Source organism: Bos mutus, chromosome 18 (assembly GCF_027580195.1).
Source record: "Bos mutus isolate GX-2022 chromosome 18, NWIPB_WYAK_1.1, whole genome shotgun sequence".
Classification (NCBI taxonomy): Eukaryota; Metazoa; Chordata; class Mammalia; order Artiodactyla; family Bovidae; genus Bos; species Bos mutus.
Window position 1 is genome coordinate 50,769,973 of NC_091634.1, and position 27,865 is coordinate 50,797,837.

General features: G+C 55.2%; 2 protein-coding genes across 5 annotated transcripts in view; one reads left to right on the forward strand and one right to left on the reverse strand.

Moving 5' to 3' along the window:
* Positions 1-759: 759 nt before the first annotated feature.
* IRF8 (interferon regulatory factor 8) overlaps positions 760-27,865 on the reverse strand; it is a 51,239-nt gene continuing 24,133 nt past the window's right edge. Inside the window, exons 1-9 of one of the 4 annotated variants that reach the window (XM_070388597.1) lie at positions 21,928-22,068; positions 17,893-18,067; positions 11,847-12,030; positions 9,258-9,346; positions 8,117-8,222; positions 7,046-7,093; positions 2,641-3,027; positions 1,875-1,990; positions 760-1,446 (exon numbers count right to left, since the gene is read on the reverse strand). In XM_070388597.1, coding sequence (XP_070244698.1) covers positions 1,270-1,446; positions 1,875-1,990; positions 2,641-3,027; positions 7,046-7,093; positions 8,117-8,222; positions 9,258-9,346; positions 11,847-12,030; positions 17,893-18,066 — 1,281 coding nt within the window. In that variant the 5' untranslated portion in view covers position 18,067; positions 21,928-22,068 and the 3' untranslated portion in view covers positions 760-1,269. Of the gene's footprint in view, positions 1,447-1,874; positions 1,991-2,640; positions 3,028-7,045; positions 7,094-8,116; positions 8,223-9,257; positions 9,347-11,846; positions 12,031-17,892; positions 18,068-20,103; positions 20,262-21,842; positions 22,069-27,865 lie in introns of those variants that run through there. The other 3 variants (XM_070388598.1, XM_070388600.1, XM_070388601.1) reach the window with 3 other exon arrangements.
* LOC138991661 (uncharacterized) lies at positions 21,604-22,020 on the forward strand. The gene has a single exon (XM_070386773.1). The coding sequence runs from the start codon at positions 21,604-21,606 to the stop codon at positions 22,018-22,020; it is 417 nt and encodes a 138-aa protein (XP_070242874.1).

Genomic DNA, 27,865 nt, shown 5'->3' on the forward strand with positions numbered 1-27,865 from the left:
AGCTTCTTATCCACGCATCTGTTGATGGACACTTAGGTTGCTTCCATGTCTTGGCTGTTGTGAATATTGCGCTGACTACAGGGGTACGGGGATCTTTGCAAAGTATAGCTTTGTTTGCATACGTGCCCAGGAGTGGGACTGCAGGATGCTGAAAGCCCTGTTTTTAGTGTTTTAAGGAACCTCTGCACTGTTCTCCACAGTGGCTGCCCCAGTGGACATTCCCAACAGTGTAGGAGGGTTCCCTTCTCTCCACGCTGAGCAGGGTCATCTTTGACCCCCAAGGAGCACTAGGGCCAGGGGACCAGTGTCATGGTGAAAAGCAGACACATCCCATCCAATGTCCCCGAGCCGCCCTCACACATCCCACACCCCTGGCCCATGAATGGGTTGACTGAATCAAAGGCACAATCAAAAAGTCTATTCCATCCACATATTTTTGAACTTGTGGTTTATATCTTGCCCACTTTATATAAAAAAGATTCAAGACAGTTTACAATAGGACCATTAATTTAAAAAAAGTACAAATATTTTAAAAATAGGTCAAACCATTGAAAATGAAAGAGTTGTATGTTGGATGATTTAATTACAGAAATGAAAAATAAATTCAGCTCTAAGCTTCCTGGCAACAAAGGCCCAAGAGGGAAGTTTTCATCATCTGAAGATGGAGACACCAGCTCACCTGGCAGGGAGACGCATGCCTGACACCAAATTCTAGGACGAACACGCCTTCTTCCGAAGAGCCAGGAGTTCTGCTTTCACTTATGAAAGGTAGGCTGGTATCCAAGTGTTTTTAAATCTTATCAACATGCTTAAAGGTAAGGAGACACTTCACTGAATCAAGCACATGGAATCCTAACTCTAGCTCTAACCAAAGATAAAAACAAAAGTGGTCTTCTGCTTTTCCAGAATTTCTTTCGTGGAAACAGCTACCTGCTAGTAAAACTGAATGCCAGGTCTCTGGAAACATCAGGTAGCCCCAAATGCTGAAAAAGTCATAGCAACTAACGATGATCAGAGGGAAATGAAGGAAAGAATGTCCTAACCGCAGGACACAGCTCAGCCTCCAGAGCATCTGCTTGAGTTTCGATGCTTCTACCTGAGTGACAGAAGTGGGCATGGCGCTGTTCCCCGTCGGGTCCTCAGGACGCCCTTACTGAACGAAGAGCAGGGTGAAGCCCTCCACCCCCGGCAGGGGCCTCCACATCCGACAGTGATTGTAATAATGAGACTCTAGCTGTGGGGGCGGGTGGCCAGCAGTGCCCTGGAGACTTAAACTGTGATCTGTTGGTTTTCTCTGAAGAAAGGTCTCTGGTGGGAGGCACAGATCTCTGGAAACATCCGAAAGACCTGGTCTGGTGGGGGCTCCTCGGGGGCCTGCATCAAGGATCCAGGGCCGCAGCCCTTCCCCGCTTCTTCCACCAGCTGCCGGACGTATAGCTGCTCCACCTGGGACATCAGCGGACGGGTCAGAGACGAAGCTGGCGGGGGGGCGCTCTGCGCACCTGGTCCAGAGCTGTCACCCAGAACCTCCGGGACCCCCAGAGAGCACGCCACACCCTCCCAGCAGTGTCCCAGGCTGGTGAGCCGGGGCCCACAATTCCACCCGTGGGGTTCACTTCTGACTAGAGCTCACCAGGGCTGGCAAAACCCTCATCTATCGCCTAGACCTTAAGAAAACTGAACTGGGAGACTTTCTGAAAAGGTGGTTTCAAGTTTTTAAAAAAACTAAGAGTGGAAACCATGTAAATTTTGAGAGTCCTAGAAACAGAATTTAGTTCAGAGGTGAAGAGGATCCTCTTGCCCACTTAGGGTCTCACCCAGGCTTGCTCACACGTGAGTCCCTGTCCCGTGGCCTGGGCCCACCCTGCTCTCACCTGGACAAGGATGAGCTTGGAGCGCAGTGGGGTTGTGTCCGGAAACTCCTCTCCGAAGCATAGCACCACTCTGCTGTCGGGCAGCCGGCTCTGGCTGTTGTAGAACTGCTGCAGCTCTGTGGATGGAGCAGGGGGTCGGGGGAGGTAAGGGGGTTTGGTGAAGCCCGGCCACCCACCCCCTTGGCTAGATGGAGTCAGGGCTCTTGCACCTACGCCCGCCCACCCTTCCTGGTCCCTTCTCTAGGAAGCCCCCTAGGAGGTGTCTGGCAGCAGATGCTGCTGCTACAGAGAGAGGATCAGGGCTCTGGGGACTGGCCGGAGCCTCAGGACCAGAGTGAGTGATCCTCCGGCCTGAGCTTCCAGGGGGAGCTCCCGCAGCGGGAGCTTAACCACCCACCTCACAGGCAGAAGCAGCCCCAGGCAGCGCTCCCACACTGCGTGCACAAGGTCAGCGTGTCTCAGAATGTGGACACAGCCCCTGGGGGCCTTGTTGCCAAGATGTGGGTTCTGACCCCACGGGCCGGAGGTGGGGCCTGAGACTGTTCCTCCCAGCTCCCCGGCAAGGGGACAGCCCACAGCAGCGGGCGAGGCTCTCAGTGCTGTGACTCTCCCTCAGCGGTGCCCCCTCCAAATGGGGGGGTCAGGAAAGAGGGGCCTGGATGGCTCAGGGAGAACCGGCAGAGCTCAAAGGCAGGGGCACCCCAGCCCAGGCCCCTCGGCAGGCCAGCCGTGGACGCAGATAGGAGGGAGGCGCGTGGGCACTGACCTCGGAAGAACTGGCTGGTGTCGAAGACCCTGACCACCTCGTCGCGCTCCAGCTTGTTGGGCCGGTCGCGGGCGGGCGCGGCGTTCCCGCTGTAGAACACGCGGCCCTGGCACAGCCGCTTGACCAGCACGCCCTGCCTGCTGCTGTGCAGGAGGACGCCGCGCTCCAGGTGCCCGAACAGCTTCCGCGTCACCTGCCGCTGCCGCTCGCTGGGGATGGCGTCAGCCGGTGGGAAGCGCACCAGCTCCAGGCCCTCCGGCCCGTACAGCTTCCCACCCGGCAGGCCAGGCTGACCCAGCGACAGGCGGCAGCCCTCGGGGCACGTGGTGGTAGTCTGGCCCACCAGCTTGCCCCCGTAGTAGAAGCTGATGACCATCTGGGAGAAGGCTGTGGGGAGACGGGGACGGTCAGGGGCCGCGGCGGGGCGGGGGCACTATCCCTGCTGTGCCCACCTGTCCCGAGCCTGCCTGCCCGGGAGGGTGGGAGGGGGTGGCCCTCTGCACCTGGGGCCTCCTCACTTTCTGGGGAACTTCACGCACCCCTTCTAGAAATAACGTTTTTATAAGCATGAATAAATACCGAGCATCACCAAGGAAGCCAGTGAGTCAAAGTAGTAATATTCACTGTGGTACCCCCACCCCAGTTCTGTCTCTCAACTGCTGTAATTTACAAGTCACAGCTGAGGGTCAGCCGTGTTAATTTCTTAGGAAAACAGCTCCACCTCACAGGCACTGCTACAGCATTGACATACCACAGCATGCAATGTTGGACTACGACGTGTACCCATGTATATACATATATATAAATGTACATACATACGTACACACACACAGCACTGCCCACATTCATAATGAAAGGAAACGCTAGATGTGATTTCCAGGTTAGGGAAAGCAAAGATGTAATCTGTTTCCTGGCAAATTCACAGTCGCTTTGGGGTTGCCTGAATTTCCAATTAAGAATCTCAAACCTTTCATCCAAACCTATTCTTGGGAAGAAGTCTGAAAAGTACTCAATTTAAGGCAATGTTTCCCAAAATGTGCCACACATAAGATTACCGTGGGGGGAGGAGTGGAAACAGCATTTAATAAATGAAAAGGTTATCCCACTTTCCACACACTCTCAGTGTCTGGTCACCTCAGGAAGAAAACCCCAGTGCGATGCTGATGAGTCTTAACAATGCCGCCCACCTCCCTCAGACCAGACAGAGGCCGTGAGCCGTGGGGGCGGACGGCGCAGGGTCTGGGCTCCCCTGAACCTGCTGTGGCCTCGCCTTCCTACTGAGAGCAAGCACAACTGGTTCTGTTTTACAGGCAACGATGGATCGTCTCCACTTAAGTTTAAATTGTAAAAGTGAGACTGACAGAAAACGCAAGACATTGACAGTAGTCTAGGCAACACCCTGATGTGAGAACCGATGGCAAAGGTGGGGCCTCAAGTGACTAATGTTGGGGCACCTCTGCGGTGGGAGTGAACAGAGCATCAGATCCTAGGGACCACCCCTTCCCCAGAAGGACCTCTATTGTCATAGGACTCAGTAACACCCAGCATCTGCTACAAGAACCACACACACACTACCGATGGGCCTGGGGCCCCAGCCCCACCGAGGGCCACCTGCGGAGCCACACCAGCCGTGAATGGCCCAACTCCACTGTGTCCCCGAATGTGTGCGGTGTACCAACCACCTGCCCCACTGTTGGGGGTGGCCCTGCAGGCGGCCACCTGCCAGGCCCAGGCGGACCCTCGCGCTGGGCTCTGCACAAGGAACCCCTGCTCAGATGGTGAGGCTGCCTGCTGTAGCTGCAGGCACCATCTTCTCCCAGCTGGAGCTCAGCGGGGTCCCGGCTCACACACTGTTGGGGTCTTCGGGTGCCCTGGTCTACCTCATTTACTTGACTTTCGGGAAACTGAGCCCCCAGGGCTCTGCGCCTGTGTCCCCAACCCACATCTCATCCCCTCCCCCCACGCCTCGTCTGCACGCCCGACACTCCCTCCCCTCCAGAGCAGTGCCAACCTTTGTCCCAAGTGAACAGAACACTCCAGCTCAACTGTCACCACTCTGCCCCTTGGCCTTGTCATCACCGAGGCCTTATCTCACACCAGCGCCTCTGACCGTGTGAACGTCTGCCGCACAGGTGCTCTGGAGAGGCAGGGGCAAGGGGGTGGGGGGCCCAGGAGGGCCTGAGCAAGGTCATGCACCCACCCCAGCCCTGCAGAGGGGGCCCCGAGGAGAAGCGCCTCAGCACGGCCCCCAGTGAGCCCACCACAACCCTGCCCTGCTCCTGGAGGATGGCCCTGCTGGGGGAGAGTCTGACCACGGCAGCGGCGCAAAGACACCAGGAGCAGGGACCCTGGGACCCAGCCACCTGATGCGGGGGCCCAGCCAGGGGTTGGGGCAGGGAGTCCCCTGCTCCGTGCCTCAGTCTCCCCCTCAGCAAAGTGGAGACGACAGCCCCGCCAGGTGGCTGAGGGCCATGGGAGTGTGTGTGTCTGGCACGAGTAAGCACCGTGTCAGCAGTGGCTCCATGGACTGGGATGACACGGAGCTGAGAGCCGAATCCCGTCACAGCCCCACTCTCAGCTGCACCAGGTGCCGTGCCCCGGCCTCGCTCACCGAGTCCTTGCACCCACCCGAGGACGAGGCCATCACACCAGCCTCCAGGCAGGGGTCGCGTGCACAAGGTGACGGGCTAACCCTGACCACACAGCTTCCAGGTGGGGACCTGGCCCCAGCCCTCCCCGGCAGACCGCCCCACGTCCACGGCGCGGTCCGCTCCAGATGTCGCCCGCGACCCCGGCCACCGCATGGACACAGCGCACACCAGCACCCAGGCACATGTGGACCGCTGGCGGCAGGGGCCCTGAACACGCATGCGCTGCCCACATTTTGTATGGAAGGTTTCACACAGAAACCCAGATGCCAAGTCTCTAGAAAATGTGGGGGAGGTGAGCCCAGCTGTGTCTGTGTCTACAGGGCCGCCCAGAGGCGGGGTCCCCGCTCCCCACTGCGCCCTCCCGCCTCGCTCGCTGCCTCCTCCCTGCAGGGCTGAGGACAGGGGACCCTTGACGACCTGTTTACCCAGCGGGGCGTGTGTGTGAACCGAGCAGAGGGACCGAAGTCCACCACCTCCGCAGGAGCGGCGGTCGACTTTCCTCACTGGGCCACGGCCGTGGGTCTCCCCACCTGCTGGACGGCTCCGGCACCACCCAGGGCTCTTCCTCCCCAGGCTGTCTTCTCGCCCCCAGGCCCCCAGCCCTGTGCCTGTGACTCCCCGGCCCAGAAAGCACCAGTTAGCAGGCTACCCTAGACGCTGCCTCTGGTGGGCACAGATGCCCAGGTCTGAACCCTGAACCCTGCTTCCCTGGCTGTGGGACCCCTGGCAGAGTACTGAACCTCTAAGCCTAGTTCCTCCTGTGAAGCTGAGTCCTGACCACCCCCAGCTCACAGGCTGCTGGCAACGGCGATGAGCTCTAAGGCCGGGGTAGTTTCCCCTATCCTCCTGCCTGGGGAGACCCAGCTCCACCTCCCCCCAGTACCCGTCTGGTGAGGGCCATGGTTGAGACATGGCCCACCGAGCCCCGTTCCCTCCGCTACACCGGGAAGCCCAAAACCCACAGCCCTGATGTCCCGTGGTCCGTCTGGATGAGCCAGGCTGCTCGCTTCTCACAGAGCCAGGTAGCTGCTGGGGAAGACAGCGCCTTCCTCCACCCTGAAGATGCCACCGCTGAGCCCGAGTGTGAAGCCAAGAGGCCACAGTCCGCACCCCCAGCAAAACAAGACCACCAGAAAGCAGCACAAGCACCTCTGCTGCGGAGACGGGAGCACATGGGGCCCGGGGCCTCCGAGCAGCGGCACCTGCCTGGAGGTGGCACAGTGATGAGCGGCGTGGATCCAGTGCCAGCTGGAAACGCGTGCAGTGACGTCCGCCACCGCCACTACCAGAGTCATCGTCGTAAGCTCAGGCGTGGGGACGGGATGTCAGCAAAGCAGACTGACATCAGCAACAGGGGCCAGCAAGCTGCAGTAACGCCACACCAGCCCTCAAGGCGCCGCTGGGGGGGCTGTCACGGCTGTTCCTACTTCACGGAGGAGGAGCCCGAGGTGCCGACGCTTCGCTCAGTCCACCTGGGCTCACCGAGTCCCCACACCCATCCTCCTGCAGGATCTCACCTGTCGGGAGCTCTGTGGCTCCGTCTGTGGGTCCAACCCAAGAACAGGCCCTGAGAGGCCGGTCGCTCACTCCCCAGCAGTGAGGAGGAGGAGCCGGGCTCCCCACCTCCAACACCAGATCGCACTCATTCACAACCCTCGGGGCACCCACTGATCCTGAGAGCTCTGTCTTCAAAGAACATGCTGCCCCATCCCCCCCAAGACCCCACCCTGCCCTGAGCCCCCGAGCCCCACTACCTGAGTGGTGGGCGTCATAGGCGCTGTACCCCGGCACCAGTGGCAGGCCTGCCGAAGAAAGAAAGCAGCGTCAGAGGCAGCCCCGTGTTCCTCCAGATTTCGCTAAAGGCCCCGCGCGCTCCCCAGGCCCTGCCATAGGCCTCCACCGTGCTGTGTTCTCCCCTCCAGCACAGCGACCATGTTTCAGAAAACCGGACCTCAACCTGACCGGCGTGGAGGAGACTTCCTCTGTCCTGTGGGACTGTGGACCGGTGACACTGTGGGGCCACACTTCCTTCCCACCCGGGGGGCTCTGCTCCTGAAACCACCTCTGGACTGTGGCCCCCACCCCAGCTTGATCTCGGAAGGGAACCTGGGGCTCGAGAGATCCCCATGTGTGTTGCTGCGGCTCAGGGACTCAGGGCAACACCAGGCCCTGAAGTCTGGCCACCTCTGAGGCCACTGGGCCAGCGGTCACCTCCTGGTCTACCACAGGGGACAGGGGACAGAAAGGTGAGGGAGGAAGCAGAGCAGCCAGTTCCCGGGCGAGGAGGGTCGTTTCAAGGAGCAGGACGGGGCATCAGGAGCTAATGAGAGGGCGGAGACCTCAGTCCATCCTCACGACCCTGGGAGTGGGTCCTGGTGTCTCCACTTTATATCCAGTAAAAGGGGGCTCGAGGCAGGCACGCAGCCTCCGGCACAGGCTTCAAATCCAGGCTCCGTGCTCCCTCCGTCTCAGACACGCTGGGTCACCCCCGACTCCAAGGCCTCAGTGTCACAGAGGCTGACCTGACAGATCTACAGCCCCCGTGGCCTCCTGCCCCTCCGCCCACTCTCGCCAGGACCCCAGTGGGGAGCGCCACCTCCAACACGAAGGACACATTGCCTTCAGGGGACAGTGGCAAGCGGGGCCTAGCCATGGCCGGGCTCTGCCTGTGGGGTCGGAAGCCACCACAGTTCGCTGGGCGCGGTCACCCTCAGGAAAACAGGAATCAGGACTGCCCTGCTGCCCGACCGCCCCCAGCAGCAAGGCATGAAGACTGATGGCCGTCAGGGCACGTCCGCCCCACGGTGCGGGGCTCCCGCCCTCACCTGCGCTGGGCTGCTGCACCCACCAGTCCGGGAGGAGCTGGCTCCGGCAGGCCTCGGGCGGTGAGGGGCTCCTCTTCACCATCCCCATGTAGTCATCCCCGGGAGGCTGCAAGAGGAGAGTGAGGCCATCACTGGGCTTCGAGTCTTAACTAGACCCATACCATCACCTCCATCACACGAGAGGAAGGGGAGACCCAAGACGATAAACCCACCAGGCTGAGCGATCACAGCATGTGACCGAACCACTAGCCTCTGCGGGGCCCTCACCTGTTCTCTGGCCTTTTACAGGGAACTGCCCGCTGAAGCACCCATGAGCCCAGTCACCCGGCTGCCCTGACGCCCTTGGGGAGCCCGCAGCGATGCTAGGCAGTCTGCCACACTCCAGCCGCCCCCAGAGACGTAATGGCTGTCACCTCCAGGGAGGAGGGCAGCCCAGAGGAGGCTGCACTCAGCTACCTGCATCCTCTACCTTCAAGCTTCTCCAGAAGGTTCTGTCACTGCCCTGCGGGTTCTGAGAACTGCTAGAGCACCTACACCACCTTCTACAAAAGCTGCGTGGGATTACTTTAGCTAGGCAGTGTCAGCCTCGCGATGGCCACAGAAAGAGAGCTAAGGAGCTAAGGTAGCTATAATCAGTATTCAAAACCATGTGTTTTGCCTAAGGAGACCCTGGGAAGCCTTTCCTTACAGCCTGTGAATTGTGAGCTTACATACGATTCTAATAAGCCTGGTTAGACGGCTCTCCAGCTCCTTGAGGACTAGGAGCAGCACCCACAGGACAGGCACCAAGCCGCCTGAGGGCTGGTGGGTAATCCGTGTCATGAACCCAGCCCCCAGCAGCAAGGGAAATTTATGGGTTTTTTCCCACTGCAGCCTGCCTAAAAAAGGCCAGGTGATACATGGTGCCATCCAAAATGTTCAAAACCTGACAAGTCTAGGGCTGAGGGGAACTCGGTGGATGCAGAGGCAGCTGGGCGCCAGCCCTCGGGACAAGGGACGGAATGCGAGGTGCAGGCGCTGGCAAGTGGGCGAGGCCAGGCCCTCCTGTCCCATCCTGGCAGGCGTGCCAGCCCGAGGCCCCCGGTGCCCCAGGCGAGGCACCGCTCTCCCCTCGACGCCCTGGACACGCCGCCCCGCTCACCTCCTTGATCAGCTCGTCGATCTCAGATCGCCCACACTCCATCTCCACAGCCTCGCTCACACAGCCCGGGGCCGCCACACCTAATTTGCCTAGGGAAAAACGGACAAGCGCGTGACAGAGGGCACCGAGGCGTCACAGCCACCAGCAAGGCCACAGGCGGCGGTTTTCTAAGGCTAGGTTGAAGGAAACAGAAGTCAGCGTGTGTCTTCTCTGGTTTGGGAAAGGCCGCGCGTGCGTCTTCCCATGCTGCACCAGTCATCTAACCAGCAGGGTCGAGGAGCAGCTGGCCGCTGCTGTGCCCAGCGCCCCAAGGGCCGAGGCAGGGCTTGGGTCTCTTCCTTCTGTCTGCCGAGATCTAAAGTGAGCTCACATCCACTTTGCTCCACACCCAGCAGGGCTTACAGTTATAAGCTTGGGCATCTGAAAACACGCAAAGATTTCCTGGCAAATGTGTGTGCAGGCTGGAGTCTTTTTTTGAAGTCAATGGGCAGGAAATCCCTTTCTGGCCTTTCCAAATATACACATGTGCATCTGTGTGCACACACGCTGAGCACCACAGGCTCAAGGGTGCCCAGGCTGGAACCCGACCGCAGCAGGGACCGTCCACAGGCGCACCAGTGTTCCCATGACAACCACTCTGGACCGGGCTATTTTCTCCCTCTATCACCAGGCCGCTTCCTGGGCCAGAAACTCGCCTCGTTATACCTGTCCAACGTATTATGACCAACAAACACTGGTTTGCTGGATTTCGTCACTCCTCGTCATCTGGAGAATCAACCCACCGCTTCACCCGGGCTGAACTTTTTGGATTCCATTTTGACAGATTCGGGAATTCACTTGGAAGCTGCTGACGGGGGAAGCAGGGGGCAGGTGGGGCACCCCCAGGGCAGCCAGGAGAGTGCGCCCACCTGGACATTATGCAAATGCATGGCTCCCTGGCCCCTGAGAACCCTGTTTCTGTAACATCCACCCTGCAGGTGAGGCTGGCTGCACTCTGGGCTATAAACACACCAGGGTCACCTGCCTGGTCGAGCCTGGCTGACCCTGGGGGCGGGAGATCAGAGAAACTTCCCTATTCCTTCAAGTCACAGTTAGCTCCGTGCTGATGAGAAATGATACAAAACTGATAAGTAAACTGGGAAGAGAGCCTCCCAGTCTTCGCTGAGAGGCGTCCCCCTGAGGGGAGGCCAGCAGATCCCCCAGGGGAAGGTCAGTCTGTCTGACTTACTGCTGATTATCGATGAGGGTTCAGAGTCTGTAGAGCTGGGTGTTAATTTACAGACAACTAAGCTACAAATGATCAGCAGAAGAGATCACCCCCAACCATGGCCCGGCAGGATAGGCAGTTTCGGCTCAGCCTCCTGCCACTGACTGTGGGCCACAGCAACACGTGTTGTCCCGCAAGACTTCTGACCACGCAGGCGCCCTTGTTAACTGGCTCAGCACCTCTCTGACCCAGGCTCACCACATACTGGGTTGGCCAAAAAGTTCGTTTGGGCTTTTCCATAGGATCTTGCGGGGAAACCCAAAAGAACTTTTTGCTCAACCCGGTGTTTGTGACAGTCCCAATTTTTAACTTTGCAAAAACTACATGTCAACATCATTTTCAACCTCCCTGCAGTGCTAAGAGCTCCCTCAAAAATTCTGAATTTCTGCCCAGCCCTAGGCAGTTTGAAGGTTCAACTTCTTCCCAGCTGGCATGACTAGACGACTAAGTTAAGTGGCTAAGGACAAAAGGATGCTGTGCCAAGACTAACTGCAACGTCAGAGGCTAAGAGAACCAGGATTAGAAGATTTTAAACCCAGGATGGTAATGAGGCTTCATCCCGCTGGGCCAGCTCTGACCTGGAGCGGCCACAGAGCACAGCACCGTGAAAACGACTGAGGCCAGACCAGACAGCCACACCAGATGGATTAGTGATGTCTGCCCAGAGCAGTGCGTGGGAAGCAGGACTGTGTTCCGAGGTGGCTTCGGTTATTCTGCTGTAATCGCCTCAAAGTTGCTTTCCTGGGGATTTACAGCGGGAGGAGACTGTGGGAATTATCACATCCTGCAGTTCCCAATTGGCCATCAGGACCCAGCATCTAGAAGCCTATCCAGTCTCCAGCCCTGAAGCCAGCAGTGTGCCACATGCAAATTCACTCCAGAACCTTGCTGGAGTGAATCACCTATCAGCCGTCCCTTCTCTGTCCACCTTCCTCTCTCCTAGCCCACTCTGTGGGCTGCTGGGAAACAGAAGGGATCCCTCATCCACACCATCGGGGGAGCCTAGCTCCCATCCAGGCTGGTTGCTGGGCCCCAGGGAGGCCCCAGCACATGCTCCTGGTCCTATGGTCAGCGGGCCCCTCACCAGCAGCTGCCCCATCTCCCCACCACCTCTCACCCACCATGAGGCTGCCCCATCTCCCCACCATGAGGCTGCCCCATCAGTCGGCAGATGGTGGGTGAGGTCAGCGGAAAGAGACCTTGGCCTCTGCTGACACAAGAGAGAGCGCTATTTGTTTAGCTGGACCCCGTGGGCGGCCACTCGGATCCCAGACCCAGGCGGTCTCTATTGGGCCGAGTGCCCATAAAGAAAGCACACTTACATTTCTGCTCCTCCTCGGGGACGATGCGGTAAACTTTATACGGCTCAGAAATGTCCAGCTGGGACCGGTCTGTCACTTCCTCAAAATCTGGGCTCTTGTTCAAAGCGCAGCGTAGCCTCGTCTTCCACGTGGCTGGCTCAGCCTTGTCCCCTTCCTTAAACTTCCCTTTAAAAACGGCCCAGGCCTGAAGGAAGACAAGAAACACATGAAACATGCAGCTGGCCCCGGGACGGCACACCCAGGACCACAGGCAGGACCTGCTCTGTCTATCCCCCCGGAAGTCCTCCTGAGCCAGTCACGCTCAGCTGAGGAATTTCAGGGATCAGAGACTCCCGTCGGACCACTCGCTTTGACAGAAGTGAGAAGACACACACACACACATGCACACACGCACGCAGCGTGGCTCTGCCTCCTGCACAGAAGTGAGGAGACAGACACACATACACACGCACGCACACACAACATGGCTCTGCCTCCTGCACAGAAGTGAGGAGAGACAGACACACACACACGCACACGCAGCATGGCTCTGCCTCCCGCATACCCTCTCCCGGACCCAAGGAACCCAAGGTTAAGGGCACACAGAGAAAGCTGCAGTTGCCTGGAGTTCCACTACAATGTTCAAAACAAAAAAGAATTTAGTTGCTTTTTCAAATCACCCTGGAGCTCAAACTCAGCCTGAAAAGGGAACATCTGCAAAAAGTCTGAATGTGCCCTGCTACTTGTGACAGAAATGTGGTTCTGCATTTTGGCCTTCGGTCTAAACCTCCCTGCCCCCTCTCTCCCCTTCCACTCCCCAGGGTACTGTTTAAGATGCAAAGAAGTGTTTTCCCTCTCTGTGGGTTTCTTCACAGCTCTGTCTTCTGACCTCTCCAAACCTCAGAATCTCAACTGAGACCAGAAAGTCGAAGCTGGAATCTTTAAGTCAAAATGTAAACTGGAGCAGTATTAAAATAATAATAATAATAACGTGGATGAGCAAGTTTTCAGATCTCAAAATTGGAATACAGACACACTGACTGGGAGCTCACTACTGTCAGGTCAAAGTAACACTTGGCGTCAGGAAAATCAGACATCCTTCCCGCCTGAAGGGACCGATCGAGGAGGACTCTCAGCCCCGACTCAGGAGAAACGCAATCCTGAGAGCTCGCTCTCCCAAGGTGATCTGGTCTGGAAACCAGCTATTCTGACTTCCAAGGAATTTCAAGCCAGCAAGCAGCAGGTGTTTCCGACTTCAATGCACACCCAGTACCTGGGGAAACTTGTTCCGATGAGGATTCCGGGGCCTGCCCCCCAGAGTTTCCCTGGCTGTGTGGGTTACCTCTGGGAACCTGCACTTTTAGCCAGCGTCCCAGGGATTCTGACTTAGGCTGCTAGGAGGCCACACTTCTGGAAACCCCTTAACACCCCTGAGTCACATCCTCATTTAAAACAGTCTTAGATTTTTCCCTGGTGGTCAGGCCTGCACTGTCTCCCTGCTGATGCCGAGGGCGGGGTCTGCAGCCCTGCCCCGGGGGAGAGACCAAAGGAGCACCCCGCATCCTACTAGAGAGCGTGAGCAGTCCCTCCCTCCTCTCAGAGACATAGGACTCCCCTCTAGAAGCCTCTGTGAAAGTAAACGGTTTCCAATCCTTTTAGTTTATTAACTGCATCACAATGCACTGATTTTTTTTTCACGGAAATTGAAGAGTAAACTCTGTACATGCTGAACAGTAACTTCAAATTCATACTATGCCACATCTGAGTTTCTCCACCTGGCACCCCTGACACTGGTCACTCTTCACGGTGGGGTGTCCTGGGCTTGTGGGGACATCCCACAGCACCCCGGCCTCCTCCATGACAGGAGCAGCCCTGCTCCCCGCTGCGACACCCAAACGTCTCCACATACTGCTGAGTGTCCCCCAGGGAAATAACATCATGCCTCACAGACGGCCTCATTTGAGAACCACTGAGCTGGTTAATCCACATCACAAATGGGGCTGGAAGAGTGTGGATTTGGGGGCCATATCAGGATAGCAGCAGAGCCCACAGGGCGCTGCAGTGGGCGCTCACCCCCATGGGAAATCCAGGACACCCACGGAGCAAAGCAGGGGCCCCCGAGCCAGGACAAGCACTGGGCTGGCATCAGGTGCCAGCCTGTCCTGAGCCCTCTCTGCCTGGAAAATGCCACCCACCTCAGCTGGGTGACCTCTCAGGACACGAGACAGAACAGTGACCTGAGGCCCGACAACAACAGCCACGCATCAGCTCAGAACTGAGGTCTGCGGAGCCAAGGCCTCCTCCCTGTGCTGCTCTGTGCTCATCGGCAGCCAGCGCTAAACCCAGCACCACCAGTCCCCCCAGTTTAACACAGTGTCTCAGAGAACAGACGTGTGGGTGCCAAGGGGGACCAGACGGAGCGGGTGACTGGGAGGCTGGGCTAAGCAGACGCAAACTACAACAGACAGGATGGATGAACAACGAGGTCCTCCCGTAGAGCACAGGGAACTCTACTCAACACCTGAGATAAGCCTTAACGGGAGAGAATATGAAGAAGAATGTATATACACGTATAACTTAGTCACTCTGCTGTACAGTAGAAAGTGACAGAACACTGAATCAACTACACTTCAGTAAGATTTAAAAGAAAAACAACATCATTGTCTCGTCTCATCTCGTGCTTTAAAAATCAAATGAGATTTTTTTTTTTTCTCGAAGGCCTACTGAATTTGAAACACCTGCTACTACATAGGTTCTAACTTATTCAGGCCTGTCACAAAGCCTGGTCAATGGCAGAAGAATTAGTGAATCACAATCCTCAGTTCTGGACATGAGAATTTGAGCAAACTCCAGGAGATGGTAAAAGACATGGAAGCCTAGCGTGCTGCAGTCCACGGGGTCGCAAAGACTCAGACGTGACTGAGCGACTCAACAACAACAACCCCCAGTTAACCAGATCTTCCCCCAACTTTATGAAAAGGAGGCAAAAATACTTTCTTAAAAATAAGTATGACCTGCTACCAGGGCCTCATCGGTACAGTCAGGGATGCTGGAAAATGAGCTGATGTCGTTCACTCTCCTGTCTCTGGTCCACACCACGAGGCTGACCTCAGAACGACACCTGGAGACAATGAGGGATCCTCTGGTATAAGTGGCTTCTTATGACCTGTGACTAAGGCCAGAATGCAGGCTCATTTTTTCTATTAACTCATAATAAATGTTTGAAACAAAGGGTTCTCTACTTAAGCAGAAAACTCCCAGGATGGCTCAAGGCCTGACTATTGGCATCTTCCAACAGCAAAGTTCTGCTCGGGGACCTGGCAGAGAAGGCCCCTCAGAGGATGAACTGAACACAAGTCAGGGACAGGCCAGACAGGTCCCTCCACCATCTTGCACCCACCAGCCTGGGCTATCACCCTCCAGGGGGCCGCCCAACTCTGGGTGGGCACCCGGCTCCCTCCCGCCCCCATTCCTGCCGAGATTGTAGACTCATCTCAGATTGCCACACTGAGCGACTGCGTAATCAACGGAAACATTGGGAATCTTACACATTTTTCTCAACGCTGTTGAAACGGCCATGAAGAGCATTGCATAAGACGTATAAATCTGGGGCTCGATTTCATTACCCCCCGGAGCAGAGCTCACGCAGGGAGCAGGGGGAAGGCAGAGGCCTGCATCCCTGCAAGAAGCCACAAGCCGGACCGTGCAGCCGCTGGTCCCAGCCCCAATGGCCTCCCGAGGTGGTCTGACTGATGGTCAGCCAGCAACTGTGCCCTCAGCGCCCCACGCCTTCACTTCAACCTGCTTGTCCTGGTCTTGGTCAGCTCCTAGAGGGGTTCTCAATGGAGAGGGAGAGTGTGCCCGCTGGGGGGGCACCTGGCAATGCCAGGGAACTGCCTGGCTGTCATGGTGGGGTGGGGATGCCACTGGCATCTGGCCGGCGAAGGCCAGGGTGCTGCTGACACCCTTAGGTGCACAAGACAGACCCACACAAGCAACTGGCCCCAGGTGCCCACAGTGCCAAAGCCCTGGCTCGTAGCCATCTGTGATTCAGAACTCCCACTGGACTGGCTGGACCAGGGACAGCGGGCAGTATTAAAATTCAGACAGAGCCATTCCCAAGGATGTTCACTGTGACACCAAAGCCAAAACCTTCTCTGAGAAAAGCACCCACAACACGACCAAGAAGACTGGAGGCAGGAGCAGTGCCCAGGCTCCCAACCTGGGTCCCCAGGGAAGAACCGCCAGAGGTCCAAACCGCAAGGGGCCCTGAAGGTAGCACAGAATGCCCACATGAGCCCACTTTTCTTGGAGAGACCAGCAACTGGCATCAGACCACCAAAGAGCTCTGACCTGGAAGAGAACCGCTAAGACGCACAGCACCCCCTGCAGACACCAAGCGGAGCCGTGAAGGACTGAAATGCCTCCTGAGCCCGCGATGACCACTGGTGCTCTGCTCTGGGCCTGAGGCATGATCTCTTATTTTGGTTGTGTTGGGACACTCATTCCCGGCAAGAGTCCAGGGCTGCCCTGGGGTCCTACAGGCCCTTGCTCCCGTCGCTCACGCCCATGAGGGTCTGGCTCTGGCCCTCCCCGCTCCTCTACACTCACTCACCCTCCCCTCCCAGACTGCCCCAAATGTCCACAATCACACATGGCAGCAGTCTGTAACCTGGACTTCGAGTTGGATCAGCTATAAGTCTGTTTGCACACAGGGAGGCCTGGGCGCACCTTGGCCTGGGCTCCAAATCTCCTGGGGTTGGGGGAGAATGGAGCCCACACTTCTGGAGCCTCAGAGAAGCCCATGGGTGACTCTGACAACCTGGCTGGGCTACAGAGCTGGGCAGCCCCAGCTCCCAGCTCCTCTGCCTGGATCTAGTGACAGATACAGCCGGGGGCTGGGAGTCTGGATTCAAATGCTGGCTCCATCACCTAGGAGCGGGGAAGCCTTGGACAAGTCACTCCTCGTGGAGCCTCCACAGAGCAAGGACAGGAACAGCACCAAGTGCACAGGAGTATGTGAGGTGAAACAGCACGTGAGCCACGCCTGGAGCTGGACGAAGGCTCAGCGTGGTGCTGCCGTCACGACTCGCACCATGGAACTGACCAGCAGGTCGCTCCAGGCTCAGGGGAACAGACGATTCTCAAGGGAAGTGGGCTATTTTTAGACATTTGCTGCAGGTTCAGGACAGCCACATGACCTGCCCCGGAAGTCATGACAGATGGTGTCTCTCATCTAAGCTGACCCTCCACTGCCAAGCAGAAGTAAAAACTATGAAACAATGAAGAATTAAACCTTTCCTAGAACTGTAAGTGGAATTTAGGTGGCAGACCACGGGGGAAAGGTCTTAGTCTGAAAGAAGTACGTTCCCTATGAGTCTGCTAATCCTCATGCAAGTTTCCCTGGTGGCTCAATCAGTAGAGAACCTGCCTGCAGTTCAGGAGAGCCAGGTTCAATCCCCGGGTCAGGAAGCCCCTGGAGCGAGGAACAGCAACCCACTCCAGCATTCCTGCCTGGGAAATCTCATGGGCGGAGAAGCCTGGTGGGCTACAGTCCATGGGGTCACAAGACTCAGACAGGACTTTAGCGACTAAATCACCATGCAAAGGCAATGGCAGAGCAGAAGAAAGTGCCCTTGGTTTCTTATAGGAAAGTGCCAGCTATAGAGAACTGACCTTGTAAGTGGTTAAATCATACGACAGACGTGAAGGCACCTACTACTGTGTTTTTTCTGAGACATGTTCAGCACTCAATATTTGTTTTAAGAAACTGGAGCGGGACTTCCTTTGTGGTCCAATGGTTGAGAATCTGCCTTGCAATTAGAGGGACGTGGGTTCGATCCCTGGTCGGAGAACTAAGACCTAGCCTGCTGCAGGGGCAAGTAAGTCTGCAGGCCATGACCAGAGTCGGTGTGCCACGATCAAAGACCTTGCCTGCCGCAACTAAGACCTGATGCAGCCAAATAAATATCTTAAAAAAAAAAAAAAAACTGGATTCATTTTCAAGGGAAGAAGAGACATCAATCGCTCGACAGCTCTGCAGGGCCCCTGGGGGCCGGGTCTCTACCTTGAAGATAGAGGCGTCCACTTCCTGGTTGTAGTCCTGCTTGCCGGCGTGTTTCCAGGGGATCCGGAACATGGTCTTCTCGTCGTTCTCCCAGATCAGCCCCGGGTACATGGTGCTGTCGATCTGCTCAATCAGCCACTGCCGCAGCCGTCGGCCGCCATTCCGGTCACACATCCTTGGGAAGAGAAAACACATCCTGTGAAACTTACAAACACAGTCTCATTATTCGCAGCGCTCCAGGTACTCAACAGCCAGGAGCTGCTAACAGGAAAGTCAGAGGATCTCAACACAGGTGGGGCTCGGGGAAACCCAGGGATCCAGGAACTTGGGCCATGTGCGATGAGAAGACAATGCACCTGCCTCCAGGACCTCCGACCCCAGCGGAAACAGAAAGCTCCCTGGGAAGTCTGCAGCCGCGCCCTGGCCAGATGTGGGCCCAAGCAAAGCATTGGCTACGCTCACCCCAGCTCTCACCCTGCTCTGTTTCATGCAAACAGCTGCACCTGAGGGCATCACTCATCACTCCATTTTTAGCACACAGTGGGGGAAATCACTTTCACCTTTTCAGGCTCCCTCAATGAGCAGTCCATCATTCTGAGAGCCAATTCTATTACTTAATGTTCGGCTGGAACATTGTATGTGAGCAAATGTGACGTTTGTGCTCTTGGAAAAAGAGGAGAAGTCCACAAGGCTGTCTGTCCCATCTAGAATGCCCTTCACAGCTGCTCTGGGAATGGGACAGGGCTGGGGTCCCATTTGAGTCCCACCACCTGTCAGCTGGGTGACCCTGGATCGTCACCAATGCTGATACACGAGGGTAACCTCAGGCACCTGGCGTCACTGTGGTGGGGACTCAGAGGACCCGTGGACAGCAGCCCACACAGCACCTGGACCTTAGAAGAGTGTCACTGAACAGGACATGTTGTATTACTGTCCCAACTTTCTTTCCTGGAACTCATGACCAACCGGAGCCTCGCAATCAGGGTGCCCAGAGACGTGGCGGGGGAGGAAGATTCCTGCAGAGTGGGCAGCTTCCTGATGGCACAGAGAGAGCGCAGCCCTGTTGTGCAGACTCACAGCCCACAGTTACAAGAACAGGCTGGAAATCCCCCAGGCTGTTGGACAGACGCCCACCCAAAAAAAAAAAAAAAGCCCAGCATTTCAATTCTTCCGATTAAAATGTGACCTCTTCGGGCCAAACAGTTTGAAACAATCAGCAGTGACAAGACATACTGTCCCTAAGAACATGGTCACATCCAGAGCCACTCCGGCCCATAAAGCAAGAAACGTGTGTTTTGGACACCCGAGCCACCCTGCAGGTGGCTCTGCGGTTGGAGACTGGGTCCCAGGCAGGAGGGGGTTCAGGCCCGTGAGCGCCACCTGAAACCTTTTCATCCAGTAACTCCAGCTTCCTGCTTGTGGATTTACAGGAGTGAAGCAAGCGACGTGGGAAGCGGACTTCAATTCTGAAACTCTAGACCCCAGAGAAGGCTCTTCTCTAACTAGACCTCAGGAAAGCCACTTGGCCATCTCTCTCTCTGAAGCTCTCCTCATCTGCAGAGACAATGGATCTCAAAGTCCCAGAATTTGAGTACAGCCCCTCGCACTTGTAAGCAAAAAGGGAGAGACTTGGGAGGGACACCTGGTGGGAGAAAAAAAAGGCCACCACCACGCACCCCAGAAAATAACCTAGCCAGGCAGAGGTTTCCCAGAGTTTTCCCAGAAGAGAGACGGAACAGCTCCCCTAACCCCAGGAAGGAGCTGGGTGAAGGGTGAGAGGGGCCCAAACATGAGAGAAGGCAGGGGTCTGTCTTAACTCGCTAATCTCTCGATTAAATGAGATGGTCCCGCTTGGCAGCATTTTGCTCACTTCCTTAGTACAAAGTTCATAAACTGGAGTCCACGCTCCAGGAGTCTCCTGAAATAAAACGCAAAGCTTTTGTTTGTGCAGGCATTTTTCTAGAAAGTGGAGCAACACCTTCCCATCAGGATTTCTAATGGATCCATAACCCCCAAAACTGTTAAGAACAAACTCGTGGTGATTTAGAAGAAAAAGAAAAAAGAAAGTAAAGAGAATGGCATTGAGAGGAAGAGTGAGTCATAGAACATCAAATACTCTAGAAATCATCTAATCCAGCTCCCCTTCCTTCAAAGGAGGAAAAACTGAGGCCCAGGCCCCCACACACCCCAGCAGGGTCTGGTTTCACTCACCTGGAGGCAAAAAACCACGGTTACAAGTGAGAACCTCAGCACATGGACAGCTCATCTCAATCATCACTGACATACCCCACCCCCGCCCCCAGATTAGAGCCCTGCATTCAAAGCCTCTTACAGTGTGATCCATAACGACTTACTGAAGACGAACCAATTAATTCCACCAAATGCCGAGCCGGGAAACATTTATAGGCGCAGTCACATGTTGATGACTTCCTCTTCCTTGATTTTTAGGTAATAATTCTCTTTATGGGCCAAGTCCTATCTGAAGCTAATCTGCATCTCTGCAAATCAGCCAGAGGCCAGGCTTCCCAAGCGGGAGGTGATAAAAGGCTGCTCTGGGCCCACCCCACGTGGACTCCAGGAAGGGTCTGGAGGTGGGACAGGTGCAGAACACTTGCCTTCCCCACGCCTCTCAGGGCGCCTGGTCTTTGGCCCTGGATGCCAGGAAGACCAAAACCATGAAAGCCATTTCTCCTTCTAGCCCCAATCTTGCTGAAATGCCTGTGTGCGGGCGGGTGTAGTCACTCAGTCGTGTCCTACTCTTTGTGACCCCATGGACTGTTGCCCACCAGGCTCCTCTGTCCATGAGATTCTCCAGGCGAGAAAACTGGAGTGGCTTACCATACCTTGTCCATGGGATCTTCCCCACCCAGGGATCGAACACTGCAGATCTCCAGCACTGCAGGCAGATTCTTTACCATCTGAGCCACCGGGAAAGCCCACTGAAATGCCTGTACTGGAGTGGGGTGCCACTGCCTTCTCTGACTGAAATGCCTACGCTCCTCCAGTTCAGGTGGGAACCTGACAAAATCCAAAAGAACTGTCTCCAAAAAGGCTGGCTCCTAATTTGGGTTTCAAAAAAAAGTGTTACATCCCTCATAAATTTGGGAGGTGGGGGGTAGCTGAAAACTCTGGAAAATTCAGTTTCTAGCTTCCATTCACGCTCTGAGCAAGGAGCACACCTCACCTTAGAGAGCCTGCCCTTTGCCCTGCAGCTCAAGTTACACCACAGAGCTCTCTCAGCTGTGACCCCTTAGCAGACTTTCTTGCTAGGAACGACTGGAATACGATGGAAGCAAAAGACCTCCAGCCGCACTCAGACATCTTAAGTGTCATCAATCAGAATTTAAAAACTCCTGTACGCCCCGCTTCACACTCTAACCCCACTCGCGCGGCTGCTCGGGGCGGGGGACAGTTTCACTGTCAGAACTCCAGCCCTGTTTCAAGAGCAGGATTTGAGCGGGAAAAGGAGCAAGTCTTACGATAATGGGTCAATATTCTCCCTCTCTGTATGCGCCATTCTGAAGTTTTCCAAATAAAACCAAATTTTAAGAAAAATGGGGTTATTTTAAAGCACCGGCCAATCTCTGGAAGCAGCCGCACCTGGACGGTCAGTTTGTATTCGGGAGGAAACAGGCCGCGAGAGCACGGGCGCCGCCTCGCCGCCAGGTGCCTTCCGCGCCCCGTGCCCGCCATCCACCTGCGCCGCCGGCCATGCTCCAGACCTCTGGCCTCCCCGGCCGCCGTCCGCGCCCCGCGCCCGCCACCCACTTGCGCCGCCGGCCGCTCTCCCGCGCCTCCCGGCCGCCCGCTGCCGTCGATGCCCCGGGCCCCGCTCCCGACCCCCGGCCCCCGTGCCCGCCGCCCGCCCGCGCCCCACGGCCGCCGGCCGCACCCCCAGCCCGGAGCCCGCCAGCCCCGTCCGCGCCCCGGGCCCCCAGCAGGCAGCCCACCTGCCCCGCGGGCCGCACCCCAGCCCGGAGTCCGCCAGCCGCGCCGACCCCGTCCGCGCCCCGGGTGCCCCTGCACGCAGCCCACCTGCGCCACGGGCTGCCGCCGCCGCCCGCGTTCCCACGTTCGCCGCTGAGCTCCGAAGATGCGCTTCTGCCCGCGGCGCCCGCGCAGATTTAAGGCCGGGGGCGGGCCCGGCGTGCGGAGCGACGGCCGCGACGGCCAACGGGCGCTGGAGGGCGGGAAGGGCCGCCCCCGGGGCGCGGCGCGCCGGGCCCGCCTTCTTCGAAGCGCTCGGCTTTCCGAGAAATCACTTTGCGCGGAGGCGTCGGCGGCCCCGGGTCCTGTCGTCTTCCGCGGTTCGCTCCGGGGGTCCCGGCAGCGTCCGCAGAAATTCCCGAGGGCCGCGGGGGCGTCCGCCGGCCCAGGTCAAGGTCAGGGCGGGTGGTGGGTACCAGATGGCGGAAGTCAAGCCAGTTAGGACAGAAGCGGGAAGGCAGATGGCGGAGGTTAGGACTGTGGGGGGATGGAGGGAGGGTGTCAAACGGCCAGGTCGAGGCCGAAGTGGAGATCAGATAGCGCAGGTCAAGGCTGGGGTGGCGGGGGTACAGAGGTCAGTGCTGCAGACGGCCAGTGGGCCCCCCAGAGCCCCCACCCTGGCCGGGTTATCTCAGCCAGTGTGGCCAGAGCGCCTGGGGCTGCGTGGGAGGATCGCCCCCATCCTGACGAAGCCCCTCGGAAGGTGTCCAGACAGTCATGACCTTCCACCTGAGATGTGGTTGAGGAAAGAACCAGCGACTTACAGATCCGGTCCTAGAGAACCAGTCACTTGCAATTCACTGGAGGTGTCAGAAAAGGAAAAAAAAAAAAAAAAAAGCCAGCTGAAGGCATGTCTGAAACCACTGCCTCTGAACATCGGAAGTAAGAGCGGCAGTGTCTATCTGTTAATGCTACAATGTCCGATTAGGGAAAAGTTTTCATCATAAGTTCTTTTCCCCAGAAAAGATCGGTCGAGAAGGGTCCCTTGCATGTCTCTCCTGCGTGTCAGCTAGCACTTGTAAATATGGGGGGGGGTGGGGGGGGACCGAAATAAGAAAGTTCTGGAAACAAAATGAAAAAAGAGGTATTTTTCAGTGTTCTGTCCTGGGGTAGCCTTAGAATAGAGAAAATGAGCTTTTCATTGACTTTTGCACCACATTGACCAGTGATACACAAGCAGCAGTGTTCACTGGGCTATTTTATTCATGAGGCTTTTCAAGAACCTATGAAAAGATTTGGGACTGAAAAAGAAATTTTATTAGCCCCAAAATGCAAGAAAAAAAAAATACACTGCAAATTTGAAGTGAATAAATGTTCAAAGAAAGATTCCCGAAATATAACATGTCAACTTCATAATTTATCTGTTGATAAACATGTCATTATTATTTGAAAACCACGTGTAAGAATTTCCTAACTCCATGATTCCCAGGAAGTCATAGCAATCATAAATAAGTTCCCCATTGCCAAACAATTTCCAGTGAAAACTATTTTAAAGCTTCAATTGTTTAACACTATTTACTGCTGCTAAGTTGCTTCAGTCATGTCTGACTCTGTGCGACCCCATGGACTGCAGCCTACCAGGCTTCTCCGTCCATGGGATTCTCCAGGCAAGAACACTGGAGTGGGTTGCCGTTTCCTTCTCCATTAACACTATTTAATGTGGGAGTATTCTAATATGTTTGTTATGATGTGGGTTGAGTGTCCAGAACTCAGAGCACCTAGGACCTTAGAAGTTCTTACAACACCCTGTATGTGTGTTTATACTCACATCTTTTCACAAATGTGTCCCTTAAGCCTACCCAGGCTTACTTACCTATAAATGCTGTTCACTGCACAATGACGTGTGATCAAATTTCAGCTGAACACTGCACTTAAAAAGAGTGATAAATATAGAGAAGTTGGTGGAAGGGTCCCAGCCTATATTATTGGCAGTAGGTGTCACTATATACATGACAGGAATTGTTCACAGTGCACAGGCTTGCATCAAAGCTGCTCCCGAAACCCTGTATTTTCAGTGTGGTAATTCCTCGCTGCTAGGAACAATTGCTGGGCTTCCCTAGTAAAGACTCGCCTGCGATGCGGGAGATCTGGGTTCTATCTCTGGATTGGGAAGATCTCCTGGAGGAGGGCATGGCAACCCACTTCAGTCTTCTTGGCTGGAGAACCCCCGTTGTCAGGGGAGCCTGGCAGGCTACAGTCCATGGGGTGGCAAAGAGTCGGACATGACTGAGCAACTAAGCACCTGAACAATTACTAACCTTATCTGCTTAGTTCTGTTCTTATTTAATGAGCATTTATTGAGCAACTGCTATGCACTAGAGGTGGTGCCAAGGAAGGAGACCCACAAAGCTTTCCTTCACCGAAGATCACCTCCAGCGTCTCCCAGTCATGGTGAAGTTCACCCTGATCTCCATAGCAACCTACCCGCCTTCCTGCCTCCATCACGTGTCCCTGTTTATCCTACTCTCTGCTCCCCCAGCTTAAGCCTTTCTATCTACACTGGCTTCCCCGTGGCTGCCATGGCAGGTCCAGACACTCATCCTGGCATCTAAAAACTGTGCTCTTCCAACCTTCTCTCTCCCCAGCATCCAGCAGGAGCCCCTTCAGGAGACAGCAGCCTGTCACTGCGCCTAGAATGGCAGGATCTGGAGTCAAGCCCCTGTCAAGTCTAAGCTTGCTAACTCACTAAATGTGTGGCCTTGAGCAAATGACTTGACCTTCCTAAACCTTAGTTTCCTCATCTGTGTAGTGGTATTGATGATATTACTATGTTAAATGATATGAGATTGTCTACTGGACTATTTTTCTATCTAAGGAAAGGATAGTTTCCTAGGGTAGAACCTAATCATTCCTGCCTCTAGGATTAGTGGGATCCAGTGGGCTAGGGTGGGTCGGGGAGGTTGGCCAGGAGATGAGGGAGAGAGCTGGGAGCTGGGAGACAGCGTTTCCATTTGTGAGTGCCTGCCTTCCCTGCACATTTCCCAAGCCTAAGTGCAGGAAGGGGGTTCAGGAGAGCTCTGAAGTGTGTTTGCTGAGAGGACAGGTGTCAGTGCTCCTGAGAAAACCAAAGTCACCAAGAGCAGGGTTCTGACTGCCCTGGAAATCTTCAGGACAAGGGGGGCGCTTGGTGGTGGCACCACAACCGTGCCCATGTGCCCTCTTCCACACTCAAGCCCCTGTGATTACACATCCCATCCTCACAGTCCAGCACCTGCTCCCCACGTTAAGGTCAGCTGATTAGCAACCTTGATTCCATCAGCAACCATGCTCCCCTTTGCCCTGCAAGGTGACATATTCCCAGGCCCCAAAGGTTAGGGTGTGGGTGTCTCTGGGGCCACTGTTCCGCCAGCCACCCTGCCCTTAAGATCAGCGTCAGGTCATCTGTTTCCTACCTTAGCCTTCAGTGACTCTCATTTTAAAAACACGAGTCACCACTTTCTGACATAACTTGGGACTTAGTACGTACATTCCTGAATTATTTCATTTCACTGAATGCTGCTTTAGATAAAGGGTAAAATCTTATTCTGATTCAGTATCCCTGCTTAGCACAGCACTGAATGAGGGGCACCTTAAGTAGGAAGGGTAAGTTCATTGCAAGATCTCGGGGGAACAGCAGGAAAGGAGGGAGAAGCATAGCCATAGTCTCTGTGCTCCTGGACGAGCTGGGGGTCTCCAAGAACATGTCTAGGATCAGTGATTCATTGGGAGGAGGTGGGCACTCAGCACAGAGCCGTCATTACAGCTGACCTATTACAGCAAGAGGATGCAGAGCAAGGTCAGCCCAGGGGCCGGGAGGTGGGTGGTGAAGTCCCGGGGACCAGCCCCCAGCGTCCTCTCCAGTGAAGTCGCACAGGACGTGCTCAACCCCCCCAGAAGCGAGCCGAGGGGGCACGTGCACAGTGCTGTCCAGCAGGGACGCGTCAGAGTCAGCGCCCAGGGTTTTTACTGAGAGGCCAGTCCCACGAGCACCCTCTGTCCAACACCCACTCTCACCCCAGACTCGCAGGAGGACAGCAGGCACCCAGTGCCGGCCCCGCTGTCTGTACACACGGCTTAGGACAGGGAGCCGCTCGCCATTCCTAGGGGGTGGGGGTTGGGGGGTGGGGGGGACCCTCCCCAGGTCCGAGCTCCCAGATGCCAGCCGAGGGCCCACCTTGGAAGCAGCCTTTCTGGGGACCCCTGTCTCGGGCCTCTGTGTTAACTCTTCTGCACGTACTCCTAATCCTGAGGGGGACTTGACATGCAAACCTGCTGCACGCACTCCGGAGGCAACGCACCCCTTGGCAGTGCCGCCACGGCTGCTCCCTCCTCCACCAGCCCCTTCTCTGCAGCGCCTGCTGGCTCCCGGCTCTGTCAGCCACGTGGATCTCAACAGGTCTCAGGTTTTCCCCTCTTCGGTTTGTCTCCAGTGTCTTCCAAGTATAGCTCAACACAGGAAACACAGATTTGGGGTATTCTTCCTGATTGCATATTTCCACAAGACACTAACATTAAAAGATGACTCTAATGAAATTGATCCCCTTCGACATATCAGGTTGACCCTAAGTTGAATTTTCTGCTTAAGAACACAGTGGCACAAGGCAACGATGGCCTTCCTCCAAGAAGGGCGGCACCAAATCAGACAAATGATCATTCACTACGAGAGATGGCATTAGTGCTGGAACTGTGAACGGGCAGACCAAAGGACACCGGACGGACAGGTCCAAGACACAGGAAGTGTGAGAGGTCTATCAGGCAACAGATAAGAGAGGCTTTGGTAAATATCCGTGTGATGGTGTCAGGGCAGCTGGTAGGCTGGGAATTCAGAGCAGATGAAACAGGATGTTTGCAGAGAAATAAACTCACAGTCAAGAAAAGAGTTGGGCAGAGATTTCTAAACAGGACAGAGAATGTACTGACCAGAAAAGAATAGCTAGATAGATTGGACTTCATTATAATTAAGAGCTTGTGTTCAATGAAAGACAGCATGCAGATTAGCAGAGGCAAGCCAAGGCCGGGAGGAAAAGACACTAATATTTCCAAGAAAAAGCTTATACCCAGACATACAAAGAAATGCTATGAATCAATAAAAAGAAAGTTTCCATCCTGAATTCTCAGGCGGAGGCTGTTTACTTCGTGGATCTTTGCATATGATTTAACTTAGAAAATGCAATAGGGGCCGTGGCTATTACAGGATTGCACTTTGCTCAGTCATATTTGAATAGCTGCAGTGTTTAATGATCCACTTGGTCGTTACGGAAGAATTCTTAGCTGTAATTGGTGGTTGCACCAGAATAGTATATTGCCTGTACACTTCCCACTCCAGTGGATTTTTTATGGACCAAGTTTTAATAGTTTTGAGCCTGGGCAAGCACTTACACTTTTTAAAAGACATGTGATTGAACTGCACAAAGTTGATCTGTTTTGAGAGATCCTTAATGTCCTTGAAGTGGTTTTCGTGGGTATAAAACAAATGGTAAATTTGAATTGGTCCCTCTTGTAAGAGTTTTGAAATCAAGTCTGCTGAACGAAGTTATGCCCTTGCTCTAATTTTATATACTTGTGTCTATCAATAAATATTGTGATACCTGAATTTATAAAGAAAATAGATTGAATAGCCACTACACTAACCAAAGAGCCAAGAAGCACATGAAAATACAATAAAAAAGATTAGCCAGGAAAACGCAAATTAAAAATAACAAGATATCACTACGTAACCACCAAAATGGCTAAAATTTAAAAGATTAGAACTTTCCTACACAGGTGGTGGCTAGTGGTAAAGAATCCACCTGCCAGTGCAGGAGCCCTAAGAGACAATGGTTTGATCCCTGCGTCAGGGAGACCCCTTGGAGAAGGGCATGGCAACCCACTCCAGTATTCTTGCCTGGAGAATCCCATGGACAGAGGAGCCTGGCGGGCTACAGTCCATGGGGTTGCAAAGAGTTGGACACGACTGCAGTAAATTAGCATGCACGCACACTGCTGGTGGGAATGAAAACTGGTACAA